Genomic DNA, 14,725 nt, shown 5'->3' with positions numbered 1-14,725 from the left:
CTTCACCTCTGACTTCTTCCTGTCGAACTTCTCTTTCGACTTCACTAGCTGGTTCATCACAAAATATTCTCACTGAATCTTTCTTTACATTCTCAGTTCAATCCCACTCCTTAAGCTCATCTATGATCATGTCCCTGCTGATCACTACTTGCTTATTCACTGGGTCGAACAACTTGTATCCTCCAGTCGAATGATATCCTATCAGGATCATCTGACTGGACTTTTCATTAAGTTTTCTTCTCAACTGATCTGGCACATGTCTATATGCTATAGATTCAAACACCCTCAGATGACTTAAGCTAGGCTTGACACCAGACCAACATTCTTCTGGCGTGATTCCTTCTAGTTTCTTCGTCGGACATCTGTTCAGGATATATGTCGCAGTCGACACAGCTTCTCCCCATAATTCTTTGGGTAGATGCTTGCCTTTCAACATACTTCTAACCATATTCATGATGGTTCTATTCTTCCTTTCCGCGACTCCATTCTGATGTGGAGTGTAGGGTGGTACCACCTCATGTACAATCCCTTCTTTCATACATAATGCATCAAAATCTTTCGACACATATTCTCCACCACCATCAGTTCTCAAAATCTTAATCTTTCGACCGCTTTGTCTTTCGACCATTGATTTAAACTTGGCAAATACCTCGATCACCTCACTTTTCTTCTGGATCAGGTAAGACCACGGTTTTCGACTGAAATCATCTATGAATGTAACAAAGTATTTGTTACCTCCAATCGAATCCACCTGGAGAGGACCACATACATCAAAGTATATGACTTCAAGAATTGCCTTCAACTTGCTTCCTGCATCCTTACTGAAGTTATTCTTATGCTGCTTTACCTACACACATTCTTCACACACTTTGTTTGGAATGTCGATTTTTGGTAATCCTGAAACCATATTTCTTCTCTTCAAATCTATGATGTCTTTGAAATTGAGATGATCAAGTCTATAATGCCATATCCATTCATCTCTACTGGCTGCTGTTGCAAGGCACTTATGCTCCATCACATTTAGTTCAATCTTGAAGGTCCTATTCTGAGACATTTGAGCCATCAAGATCAACCTTCCATTTGAGTCGAGAACTCTCATCATCTTGTATTTGATCAACACCTTGTAGTTCTTTTCGACCAACTGCCCTATGCTGAGCAAATTACTCTTCATGCCTGGCACGTATAACACATTTGAAATTACTGACCTCTTGCCATCTTTCCTCATAAGCAGAACATCACCAACATCTTCAGCTGCTAGAGTGTTGTCATTTTCAAATTTCACCATGTTCTTCATTGAGGGCTTTATGTTGACAAACCAATCTTTTCTTCCAGACATGTGTGATGAGCATCCTGAGTCCAAGTACCACTGGTCCTTGAATCTCTCTTCTTCTCTTGTTGTAACCATCAGCAACGTCTCTTCTTCTTCATGTTTCTCCAGCTTTGCATAAGTTTCTTGATTCTTCTGCTTTTCTGGACAATCACTAGAATAGTGACCATACCTTTGGCAATTGTAACACTGAATGTGACTCTTGTCTGGCTTTTGACCACCACCTCTTCCTCTACCTGCAACACCACCTCTTTGGTTGCCTTGGTTCCAGGGTTTTCTCTGATTCGACCAATTTCCTTGTTGCTGATTTCGACCAGTCGAATTGTTGTAGCCTCCTCTGCCTTTGTTGCCATTCCAGCTTCCTTTGCCTTTTCTTTCTTTTGCTGATTGAGCTTGTAAAGTTATATCACTCTTCGACTTTCCTGCAGCTCTTTCAGCCATTCTTTGTTCAATTTTGACAAAACTTTCGACTCTTCTATGGCTACTACCACGTGATCAAACTTTGGAGCCAACGACCTCAAGATCTTTTCAACAACAGATCTTGATGTCAATACTTCTCCACATACCTTGATTTTATTCACCAGTTTCGTAACCTTGGTGAAGAAATCAATTATGCTTTCATTGTCTTCCATCTGAAGCAATTCATACGTTCTTTTGTGAGTTTGTAACCTCACCTCTTTCACCTTCTCTGCGCCTCCAAACGATTACTCCAGAATTTCTCATGCTTCTTTCGCTGACTCTACATCACTAACCTTTTCAAAGTTATCTGCATCAACATATTGATGGATTATAAAGAGAGCTTTTTAATCTTTCTTCTTCAATTCTTTATGTGCAGCCTTTTCTTGATCTGTCGCGGCTTCTGCAAGCGTTGTTACTCCTTCCTTCACAAGATCCCAAAGATCTTGATAACAGAACACAACCTTTATCTGCTTGCACCAATTCTCATAATTGTTGTTCTTGAGAATCGAAAGATTTGCTGGTAAATGCCCATTTGGATGATTCGTTGCCATGGTGATTTTTTCCCACGACTCGATTAAACCGGAGCTCTTGAACCATATGTTGGAAATCCCCCAAAACCTATGGAGAATTTCAATCAATCTCGATGAACAAGATTGTTATTACCCACACAATAGCAATGAAAAGAGAAGAACAATGGAGAAATAAAGAGTGTATAGAACGATGAAGGAGAAGAAGAATTAAATTCTGCAGAGTTTCTCTCTGCCCACAAACTGTGGAAAACTTGTTATTCACTTTGCAACTAAAAAATACTGTGAATACAATATATTGTGAATACTCTATTCACCTCTATTTCAAAATAAGGGTTACTCCCTCTATTTATAGATTTAGGTTAACTTGGACCTCAAACCAAGGTCCAAAACTGTAAGAGCCCAAAATTATAAAAGCCTAAAATAACTAACACTACTAAATAGGCATAGGTGGTTTGACACTTCCTTACTCTGTCGAGCAACCTGCTTCGACACAAGGAATTACAATTCAATATTAAATACTTGAATTTCTATCCACATTAAGGAGGATATGTACTATTATGTATTTCAATTAATGATGGATGGATTTTTAGTGGGGGCAGTAGTCCTTAGAATTGTTTCAGTAACTACGTGTGTGTGTGTGTGTATATATATATATAGCATTATTATGAATTAATTAATTAATTAGTTTAGTATTATGTTTAGTTTATCTAGATTTCAAATCAAAAATAGTATGATAATCATATTAAATATATTTGACTAAGCTCTTAGTGTTCGTCATGTGAGCACCGTTGTTTTGAAAGAATTTGATAAAATTATCGGCACTGTATTTTGGTATTAAAATAATTTTTTGGTTTTGAATTTTGTTTCAAAAAAATTAAACTTTTTGCGCGAAAGCAAAAAAATATTTAGATATTGATTTCAGCATGACAATGTGAAAGCGGTATCCGATCGTTGAAATTTGGATTTTTTAATTTTTAAAAACATAGAAAATGCTTTGTTAATTAATTAAGGACTATTGATTTTCAAAAAGGTTTTCGGAACTGTAACTTGTAACGTGCGACAGTAGGCGATTACGGTTCCGAAATCCAATACGGGATGCTCGTAAACTAATAATTCTTTCAAAAATTATTTTTAAACAAAGTGAAGTGCTGAATTTTATCCGAGTCTCGAAGGTACTCAGAAATTACATTCTGATCTTCGTTTCAATTAATTCATATACCAGCTATTTTAATCCATTTTCAAACAAAACCTTTATCGATAGCCTTAGATTTACAAAGCGAAAATAGATAACGGTAGATTGACAATGGTCTTTATGGGTTCGACATTTTATATACTATAACTGATTTTTTTCGTGCACTTGTGGGATACCCATCACAATACCAAACCTGACATTTGCTATGTAGTTGGAGTTGTGAGTAGGTTTATGAACAAACCAAAGTGATCACATTACCAAGTTGTTGTAAGGATACTATGGTATGTTAAGGGGACTCTGAATTATGGAGTTTTGTTCCCTTCTGGTGCCAAAACTGAGTCATAGCTGATGTGTTATTCCAACTTTGATTGGTGTGGGGACAGAGTTGATAGAAGAAGTACTTTTGGATATCTTTTCAATTATCTAGGAGGTATTATTTCTTGGTGCTCCAAGAAGCAACCAGTTATTGTTTTATCAACCTGTGAAGCTGAGTGTATTGCAGGTGCATTGTCTGTTTGTCAAGCTGTATAGATTCTGAACTTGCTGCGAGATCTGAAGATCAAGGTGAACAAGCATGTGAAGCTGATGATTAAAAACAAATCATCTATAAGCCTTGCCAAGAATCCTATGTTGCATGGAAGCAGCAAGCACATTGACACAAAGTTTAATTTTCTGAGGAACCAGGTTCATAATGGGGTGCTTGAAGTTGTGCACTATAACACTCAAAAGAAACTAGTAGATGTTTTGACTAAGTCTATCAAGACTGAACACTTCATCCAGCTAAGGGATGGGATTGGTGTTGTTGATTATAGTTCTTAATATGGATTAAGGGATGGTATTGGAGTGTAATCCAATATTGAGTTAGCATTTCATTTAAGTGTCATTTAAGTTTAATTTTGAGATGCATTTAGTTTGAATTCTAAGTCTTAGTGTGTGTATAAATTCGGAACCATGTTGGTGCACAAGAGGAAGAAGATGAAGAAGATGAAGATGGAAGAAAAGAGAGAGAAATTGAATCGTAACTAACTTTCAAAGAGAAATTGATTGCAATGAAAATTTTGTTACACCACTCTAACTGAACAGAGGTTCAGTGTTTATATACACACTAAGACTTAGTTGTCAAACTAAATACATCTCAAATTAAACTTAAATAACACTTAAATCAAACGTTAATTGAATATTAGATTGCACTTAAATACCACCCTTAATCCATATTCAGAACTATAATCAACAACAATTACATCTCTCAACTGGATAAAGTGTTCAATCTTGATAGCCTTAGTCAGAACATCTGTCAGTTGCTTTTGAGTGCTACAGTGCACAACTTCAAGCACCCCTTTCGAAACCTGGTTCCTTAGAAAATGAAACTTTGTGTCGAAGTGCTTGCTTCTTCCATGCAGCACTGGATTATTAGCAAGGCTTATAGCTTATTTGTTGTCAATCATCAGTTTCACATGCCTGTTCACCTTGATCTTCAGATCCTACAGCAAGTTCAGAATCTATACAGCTTGACAAGAAGACAATGCACTTGCAATGTACTCAGCTTCACAGGCTGACAAAGCAACAACGGGTTACTTCTTGGAGCACCAAGAAATAGGACCTCGTAGATACTTGAAAAGATATCCATAAGTACTTCTTATGACAACTCTATCTTCACACCAATCAGATTTTGAATAGCACATCATCTCTGACTCGGTTTTAGCACCAGAAAGGATCAAAACTTCATACTTCAGAGTCCCCTTAACATACCTTAATATCCTCAAAGCAGCTTGGTAATTTGACCATTTTGGTTTGTTCATAAACCTACTCACCATTCCAACTACATAACAAATGACAGGTATGGTATTGCAGAGGTACCTCAATAAACCTACCAAATGTTTAAATATTGTAGCATCTACATCATCACCCTCAACATCAGAATCAAGCTTGTGATTTGTCTCAGCATGTGTGATTGTAGATTTGTAATTCATCGGCTCAAATCTCTTCAGAAGCTCAAGTTCATACTTCAGTTGATGCAAGATTATACCCTTGTCATAGTACATAATCTTCATCCCTAGAAAATATGTCATATTTTCTAGATCAATCATCTCAAACTTATTCATCAACAGCTTCTTGAACGTAGCTATATCATTTGAACAACTCCCAATTAGCAATATGTCATCAACATAGAGACGCACCAAAATCATATTTCTATCAGATGTATGCTAAGCATAAACACCGTACTCTATCTCACATTTCCTGAATCCTTGAACCTTAAAAAATGAATCAAATTTCAGATTCCAGGCTCTAGAAGCTTGTTTCAGTCCATACAATTCTTTATGTAACCTGTATACCATCCCTTCCTGACTCTTTTTCACAAATCTAGGAGGTTGTGATACATAAACTTCCTCTTGTAAAGGATTGTTCATAAATTCATATTTCACATCTAAATGCATCAAATGTCAATTCTTGTTCAATTCTTGTTCACAACTATAACAATCACCAGTCTGATTGTTTCATGTCTAGCTACAGGAGCAAACACCTCAAAGTAATTTAATCCAGATCTTTGTATAAATCCTCTAGCTATTAACCTTGCTTTGTGTTTACCAATTGATCCATATATCTTTAGCTTCACTTTGTAAACCCATCTAATACTAATGGATTTCCTTTTCTTTGGAAGCTCGGTCAACTCTCAAGTCTTGTTTCTTTCTATAACCTCAATTTCTTCTTCCATGGCCCTCAGCCACACATTCTTCTTGAGAGCTTCTTTTGTACTTACTGATTTATAGTCTACTAACATGGCACACTGAATGAGCAACATGTCAAACTCTGCAAATCTTCTTGGTATTTTTCTTATTATTTATGGTCTCTTAACTTGTTCAGAATGTTCTTCAGATACTGGAACAATATCAGATATTGGACTACCTTCAGAGGCATGATTACCACCAAATTTTGGATCATCATAAGAATCTGGGTCATAATCAAATTCAACTTCAGATTTGGATTCTCCTTCAAACTCTTCTTCATCCTCAAAGTCAACTTCAGACTTTAACTCATCTTCAGACTCAGAATCTCCTTCATAGGCAGATTCTCCTTCAGAGTCTGAAATGTCTTCAGAAGTTAACTCAAATGTTAACACTTCACCAGATTTGGATTGAGAATTGTTCCAATCTCACATTTTTGATTCCTTCACAATGACATATTTGTTGAATCCAACTTGTTAGTAATAGGATAGTATAGCTTATAGGCATATGTATTGTGATATCCTGCAAGAAACATAACTCTTCTAATGTCATCCAATTTCCTTCTCTTAGCATCATGTACATGTTTATAACAAACAGAACAAAAAACCTTCAGATGGCTCACACTTTTCTTATCCCAACCCACTTCTAAAAAGGAACAATTTCCTGTAACTTCTTAGTTGGACATCTGTTGAGCACATATGTTATAGTGGCAACAGCTTCTCCCTACAAGGTGTGAGGTAGCTTCTTCTCCTTCAGCATGCTCCTTGTCATACCAAGCAAATTTTATTTCTTCTTTCAACGAGACCATTATGTTGAGGAGTGTATGGAGCATTCACCTCATGCTCAATTCTATTCTCCTCACAGAACCTTCTGAACCCTGTAGAGTTGTACTCACCTCCACCATCAGTTTTGAGAATTTTCACCTTCTGGCCACTTTGTTTTTCAGCCTTCACCTTGAACTTCTGAAACTCGGTAGACATCTCATGCTTAAACTTGATGAGTTCTACCCATGTCATTCTTGTGAACTTATCCACAAATTACACAAAGTACTTGTTTCCTCTAAATTAAGGTATTTCAAATGGTCCACATACATCAGAATGCACTACTCTTAAAACATCTTTTGCTCTTGTTTTGCCACTTCTGATGCAAATGGAAATCTAGATTGCTTACCTTTCATTCATATCTCACATGACTTCTTAGGCTTCCCAATCTTAGGAATCCCATGTACCAACTTCTTAGAACTCAGATGCCCTAAGCTTCTGAAGTTCAGATGCCTCAATCTCTTAAACCATAGTTTACTGTCACTTTCAGTACCTTCTGCATTAAGGCATTTAGTTTCAGATGTTTCCACTTTCACCTTGAATGTTTTGTTGTTTCCCTGTTCATACTTCATAATCAACTTCTGATCAGAATCATACAACTTCAAGAGATTGTACTTTATTGTAATTGAGAAATCTTTCTCAATTAACTGACCTACACTCATCAGATTGCTTTTCATGCCAGGACATACCAAACATCCTTGATCATAACACTTTTTCCATTCTTCACTATGACCTTGACATTTCCTATACCTTCAGCATTCATATACTTATCATCAGCACATCTGATCTTTGTCCTCTTTCTAGGGTTAAAATTAATCAGCCATTGTTTGTTTCCAGTTAGGTAATTTGAAAAGCCAGTGTCAATATACCACTAGTCTACCAAATACTCACTATCAGATTCAGAAGTCATTAATAACACAGGTTCATCTTCAGATTCGCCTCTGGCTATGTTTGCTTATTATGATTTCCGACGCTTTCAGAGCCTGATCTACCTCTCAGAGGTTCTCTCAGTCAGACGCAACTCTTGTGCCTTTAGAATGCTTTGTAGCTCTTCAATTCTCATGGTGCTCAGACCCTTAGAATGTTCAATTGCTACAACAATGTAATCAGACTGAGAAGTAAGTCATCGCAATAGTTTCTCTATGATTACTTGTTCAGAAAGAGCCTCTCCACAAGATTTCATCTCATTTATGATCAGGATCACTCTGAAGATGTAATATGGTATCTTCTCATTGTTCCTCGTGTTGATATTCTCATACTGCTTACAAAGAGACTGAAGCTTCACCTTTTTCCATAATGCATCACCTTCATAGCAATGTACCAGTATGTCACACGCAGCCTTCACCGTCATCAAATCAGTGATCTCCTCAAACACATTCACATTCATACATTGATGGATGTAGAATAGAGATTTCTGATCTTTCTTCCTCAACTCTCTATATGTGTTCCTTTGTGCTTTAGTTGCATCTGCTGCTACTGCTATATAACCGTCATTATTGAGATCAAGAACATCTTGAGTGCCAAATAACACATGCATTTGAATCATCCATTGATTCTAGTTATTTCCATCACATACTTGAAGTTTTTTGTTCAAGCTACTATTTTCACCGCTTGTCTTCGATCTTGTGCAGGAATTCACTCAGTTCTGACCAAACACTCGTGTTTCCCAATCCCGCATAATCAAGAAATGCGACTTTGTTATGACTCTGATCATGAATTCAATATGAATTCAATAAACGAAATCAATCACATACGTCTAACGTTCAATCAGTGTTTCCCTTGATGTTTCCTGTAGATCCAAACTAGAGCTAAAGATACCAGTTCTTGGTGCACAAGAGGAAGAAGATGAAGATGATGAAGATGGAAGAGAAGAGAGAGAAACAAAATCATAACTAACTTTCAAAAGAAATTGATTACAACGAAAATTTTGTTACACTACTCTAACTGAACAAAGGTTCAGTATTTGTATACACACTAAGACTTAGATGTCAAATTAAATGTGTAGGTGTTTAATTGGCTGCATTGTATGGTAAAACACTAGCTGGATTCTAATGTCTTGACTGATGTCATGACATGCTGTGAAGGTGTTTGTGTGACTGCATTGTAGGTTAGAATATCTAGCTGTACTTGGATGTCTTGACTGATGTCATGACACACTTGAGTAGTTTACTGCAAGATTAGCTAATACAGGATTTATTGAATGTCAAAGTGGATATGGTGACATTCATCCCTGCCAGCAGATACTGAGGAATAGAACAGTTGGTGTTTTGTTAGAACTCAGTATTTATTTTCAGTCTGGTTATCAAGGAAATACCAGATCTGGCATAAGGCCTACTGTCTGAATGTCAAACTGGATGTTATGACATTCATCATTGACAGCATATACTGAACAATAGACAGCGTGGTGTTCTGCTACCCTTCAGTATGTTTATCAGTCTGTTCTTCAAGAGGATAACAGAACTGACTTAAGGTTAAATGTGTAAATGTCAAATTGGATGCTTTGACATTTATTAATGTAAGTTGTTACTGTAGAATGGACAGATTGGTCCTGTACAGTTCAGCAAATTTGTACAGTCTGTTTTCAGGAAAAACAGACTTAGCATATGGACCTTGATGTCAAGCTGAATGTTGTGACATTCATTCCTGACAGCATATGCTAAATTGTAGGTTGTTTAGTTTTTCTGTTTCAGCTTTTTCTCAGGCTATTCTTCAGGGATTCAACAGCTGAGAGAAAATCCAGGAAATCAACAACCAAGCTACATTTAATGAACCTAACAAATAGCCTATTTGTTAGTAACCTAGATATGGAATTTAAGGGAACTCGCGTGTCCTTAAATTCAGGAGAATACAAGTACAAGGCCCAAGTACTGCAATATAAAAGGAAGTCATTCCTTCATTCAGAACTGGGGATTTTGAGGCGTGAAGATTTAGTGTGTCCATCATACTTCACTGCTGTATTTTTGTGAGTCTTGTATTAGACATATCTTGTAAGCCAAGCTATTATCACATAGATGATTGCATTGGTATAGGTTGTTCATTGAGTTGTAAGTGTTGTGTCACTCTAAGCTTTTAAGCGTGAGTGCTGTGTATCTTGATTAAAGTTGTTAAGCACAATCAAGAGATGTTTGAAGTGTGTCTTCAACATTGTCTTTAATATTGATTAAAGGTAGTAATCACTGAGGTGATTGAGGGGGAGTGAGTAGGAACTCTGATCTTCGTGTAAGATTGAATTTGCATTGGGTAGGTATTAAGTGATAGGGTTAAACAGTTGATTTAAGGTCTGATTTAATACTACTAATAGTGGATTTCCTCCCTGGCTTGGTAGCCCCCAGACGTAGGTCATGTTGGACCGAACTGGGTAAACAATTACTCGTGTTATTTACTGCACTTACTGTTTTCTGCATAATCCTTGTCTGCGCAGAATTGAATGTCATAACAACCCGTGTGACATCGAAAGTCTGTTAACTAGAATTTCAATTGGCATCAGAGCGGGCACCCTGCCTGTTAAGTTCTGGGTGAGATCTAGGGAAGTTACTTTCTAGTACCGTGGATAAGGATGTAGGACACTCAAATAGACCACCCATGTTGGATGGTTCTAACTATGATGATTGGAAGCCTCGTATGATAGCCTTCTTAAGGTCTCTAGACAGCAAATTTTGGAGAGCTGTCAACAAAGGATGGGAACATCCAACGAAGACAGGTGAGGATGGAGTCAGTGTGCAGATCCCTGAAGAAGAATGGGACAAGGAGCAAGAGGCATTAGCCCTTGGAAATTCTAAGGCCTTGAATGCATTGTTCAATGGAATAAGTAAGAACATCTTCAGACTAGTGCACCACTGTGAGCTGGCCAAGGATGTGTGGGATACCCTCAAGGTAACTCATGAAGGCACCTCCAAAGTGAAGATGTCCAAACTTCAGATGCTGACCACCAAGTTCGAAAATCTGAGGATGAAAGAGGATGAGACTATTCATGACTTCCACATGAATATCCTTGAGATTACAAACACCTCTGGTGGCTTGGGGGAGAAAATGGCTGAAGAGAAATTTGTAAGAAAGATTCTCAGGTCATTACCTAAGAGATTTGCCATGAAGGTCACTGCAATAGAAGAGGCTCAAGATATCTGCAACATGAAGGTGGATGAGCTCATTGGTTCTCTCCAAACCTTTGAAATGGGGATGTGCGAGAATGTTGAAAAGAAGAGCAAAAGCGTAGCTTTTGTATCAAATTCTGAAGAAGAGTCAGAATCAGGATATACAAGAGGTGATGAAAGCATATCAGAAGCCATAGCCATGCTTGGGAGACAGTTCAACAAGTTCGTGAAGAAGATTGATCAAAGAGGTAGACCAAATGTCAAGAACATCCCGTCTGACATAAGAAAAAAATCAACTTCTGAAGAAAAGTTCAACCAAGGCAAGGGAATCCAGTGTCATGGATGTGAGGGCTATGGACACATTCGAGCTGAATGCCCTACCTACCTCAAGATGCAAAAGAAGGGGCTAGCTGTCACATGGTCTGAGGGAGGTTCTGAGAGTGAATCTGAAGGAGAATCTGCTAAACATGTCACTGCACTAACTAGTGTTTGTGTCACTGATGATGATTCAAGTGCAGATGATCTGACCCTTGATGAACTTGCTACATCATATAAGGAGCTATGTGTCACCAGTGCAGAAGTCCGTGTACAAGGTGAAAAGCAGAAGAAGCGCATCAAGGAGCTGGAAGCTCATAATAAAAAGCAGCTGAAAGTCATAGAGGGTCTGAATGGTGAGATATCTGTGCTGACATCTAAGCTAGAGCATATGACTAAATCCATCAGAATGTTGAATAAAGGAACTGACACCTTGGAAGAGATCCTAAAGGTGGGACATAAGTCTGGAACCATGACTGGTTTAGGCTTTGAGAAAAAATCCTCAGCTGAACTCAAACGCTCAAAGGCTAAAGTTCAGAAATTCAAGCGAAGGTCACCCCCAATGTCTCAACATCAGGGAACCAGGATGAGTAATCATCAAAAGAGGAAATTCCAGCAATGGAGATGTCACCACTATGGTAGGCTTGGCCATATAAAAGCCTTCTGCTACAGGCTTCATGGTTACCCTAACCAAGCTCCTCATGACAGACCTAAGCATAAGACATATAGGCACAATGTCCCCACCAAGAAGCGACAATGGTATGCTAGGTTAGCTCACACAGCTCTAAGGGCTTCTACCAGAGAAGACTGGTACTTTGACAGTGGCTGCTCAAGACATATGACTGGTATCGAAAATCTATTGGTGGATATTCAACCTCACACTACCAGCTATGTGACCTTTGGTGATGGTGCTAAAGGAAAAATAAAAGGTGTGGGTAAGCTGGACTGCTCTGGAGTTCCAGAACTGAATAATGTGTTGTTAGTAAGAGGACTAACCGCAAACCTCATCAGCATAAGTCAGTTGTGTGATCAAGGGTTCTATGTTCAGTTTACTAAGGAGCTATGTATTGTGACAAATGGTGACAATCAGGAAGTTATGAGAGGATCCAGATCCAAAGATAACTGTTATCTGTGGGAACCTAAAGTCTCAAACTTCTCCACAATCTGCTCCTCAGCCAAGGAAGAACAGGAGGTGAAGCTGTGGCATAGACGCCTTGGACATCTCCACTTACGGGGAATGAAGAAGATCATATCCAAGGAAGCAGTCAGAGGAATTCCAAAGCTGCTTATTGATGAAGGAAGAGTTTGTGGAGAATGCCAGGTGGGCAAGCAAACCAAGATGTCACATCCGAAGCTAGGACATCCTACAACTTCCAGAGTTCTGGAACTGTTGCACATGGACTTAATGGGACCTATACAGGTTGAAAGTCTGAGTGGAAAGAGATATGCATACGTGGTGGTTGATGACCATTCCAGATACACGTGGATAAGCTTTATCAGAGAGAAGTCAGATACATTTGATGTCTTCAAAGACCTGTGCATCAGACTTCAAAGGGAAAAGGACAGTTGTGTTGTCCGAATTAGGAGTGATCATGATACGGAGTTCAAAAATTCCAAGTTTGATGAGTTTTACTCGTCTGAAGGAATAAGTCATGAGTTCTCCTCTCCTATAACTCCTCAACAGAATGGGATAGTTGAAAGGAAAAATAGAACTATTCAAGAATCTTCCAGAGCTATGATTCATGCAAAGAAGCTCCCTATGCACTTTTGGGCTGAAGCTATGAAAACCGCGTGATATGTTCACAACAGAGTCACCTTGAGAAAAGGAACCTCCTCCACTCTGTATGAAATATGGAAAGGCAGAAAACCCATTGTGAAGTACTTTCATATCTTTGGAAGTAAATGCTACATTCTCACAGATCGTGAACAGAGAAGGAAACTGGATCCCGAAAGTGATGAGGGTATATTTCTAGGATACTCAACTAACAGCAGAGCGTACAGAGTGTTCAACTACAGGACCAATGTCCTGATGGAATCCATAAATGTTATTGTGGATGATAAAGAGGAAGGAATCGATGTCATAGAGGATGTTGGAACATTCCTTGACATTTCAACAGACATTCCAGTCAAGTCTGAAGAAGTACAGGAACCTTCTCCTGAATGTGAAGTAGATGCATCCACCAAAATGCCATCTATCAGAATTCAGAAAGACCACCCTAAGGATCTTATCATAGGGGATCCCAATAGTGGTGTGACTACCAGGTCAAGGGGAATTAGCTCAAATTCCTGTTTTGTATCCAAGGTTGAACCAAAGAATGTGAAAGAAGCCCTGACTGACGAATATTGGATCAATGCCATGCAAGAGGAACTTGAGCAGTTTAAAAGGAATGAAGTATGGGAGCTAGTTCCAAGACCTGAAGGGACCAACATCATTGGTACCAAGTGGATCTACAAAAACAAGTCTGATGAGAAAGGAGTAATTACTAGGAATAAAGCAAGACTAGTAGCTCAAGGATATACTCAAGTTGAAGGGGTTGATTTTGATGAGACGTTTGCACCCGTTGCTAGGCTTGAGTCCATCAGATTGCTGTTAGGTGTAGCATGCATTCTGAAGTTTAAATTGTTCCAAACGGATGTGAAGAGTGCATTCTTGAACGGCTACTTGAATGAAGAAGTCTATGTGGAACAACCTAAAGGGTTTTGTGATCCTAACCAACCTAAGCATGTGTACAAGTTGAGGAAAGCCTTGTATGGGTTGAAACAAGCACCTAGAGCGTGGTATGAAAGGTTGACTGAATTTCTGACCTCAAATGGATACAGAAAAGGTGGGATAGATAAAACTTTGTTTGTGAAGGATGAAGACGGCAAAATCATGATTGCTCAAATCTGTGTGGATGATATAGTCTTTGGTGGAATGTCAGAGCTAATGGTAAAACATTTTGTTCACCAAATGCAATCTGAGTTTGAAATGAGTCTGGTTGGGGAACTGACTTATTTTCTTGGAATGCAAGTCAACCAAATGGAGGACTCTATGTTTCTCTCCCAAAGCAAGTATGCCAAAAACATAGTTAAGAAGTTTGGTATGGATAATGCTAGGCACAAGAGAACTCCTGCTCCTACTCATCTAAAGTTAACCAAAGATGATGGAGGGCCTAGTGTTGATCAATGCTTGTATAGAAGCATGATAGGCAGTCTTCTATACCTAACTGCAAGTAGACCTGACATTTCCTATGCAGTTGGAGTGTGTGCGAGATACCAAGCAGAGCC

The 14,725-nt window shown here is 38.4% G+C and overlaps 1 protein-coding gene across 1 annotated transcript; it reads right to left on the bottom strand.

Annotated features, from left to right (window-relative positions):
- Positions 1 to 5,079: 5,079 nt before the first annotated feature.
- LOC127080408 (uncharacterized mitochondrial protein AtMg00810-like) lies at positions 5,080 to 5,694 on the bottom strand. Its single transcript, XM_051020728.1, has one exon. It carries the CDS (start codon positions 5,692 to 5,694, stop codon positions 5,080 to 5,082), a length of 615 nt encoding a protein of 204 aa, XP_050876685.1.
- Positions 5,695 to 14,725: the final 9,031 nt, after the last annotated feature.

This window comes from Lathyrus oleraceus, chromosome 5, assembly GCF_024323335.1.
Source record: "Lathyrus oleraceus cultivar Zhongwan6 chromosome 5, CAAS_Psat_ZW6_1.0, whole genome shotgun sequence".
Lineage (NCBI taxonomy): Eukaryota > Viridiplantae > Streptophyta > Magnoliopsida > Fabales > Fabaceae > Lathyrus > Lathyrus oleraceus.
The sequence above is the reverse complement of the archived record's forward strand: the minus strand, read 5'-3'. Positions and strand labels throughout refer to the sequence as shown.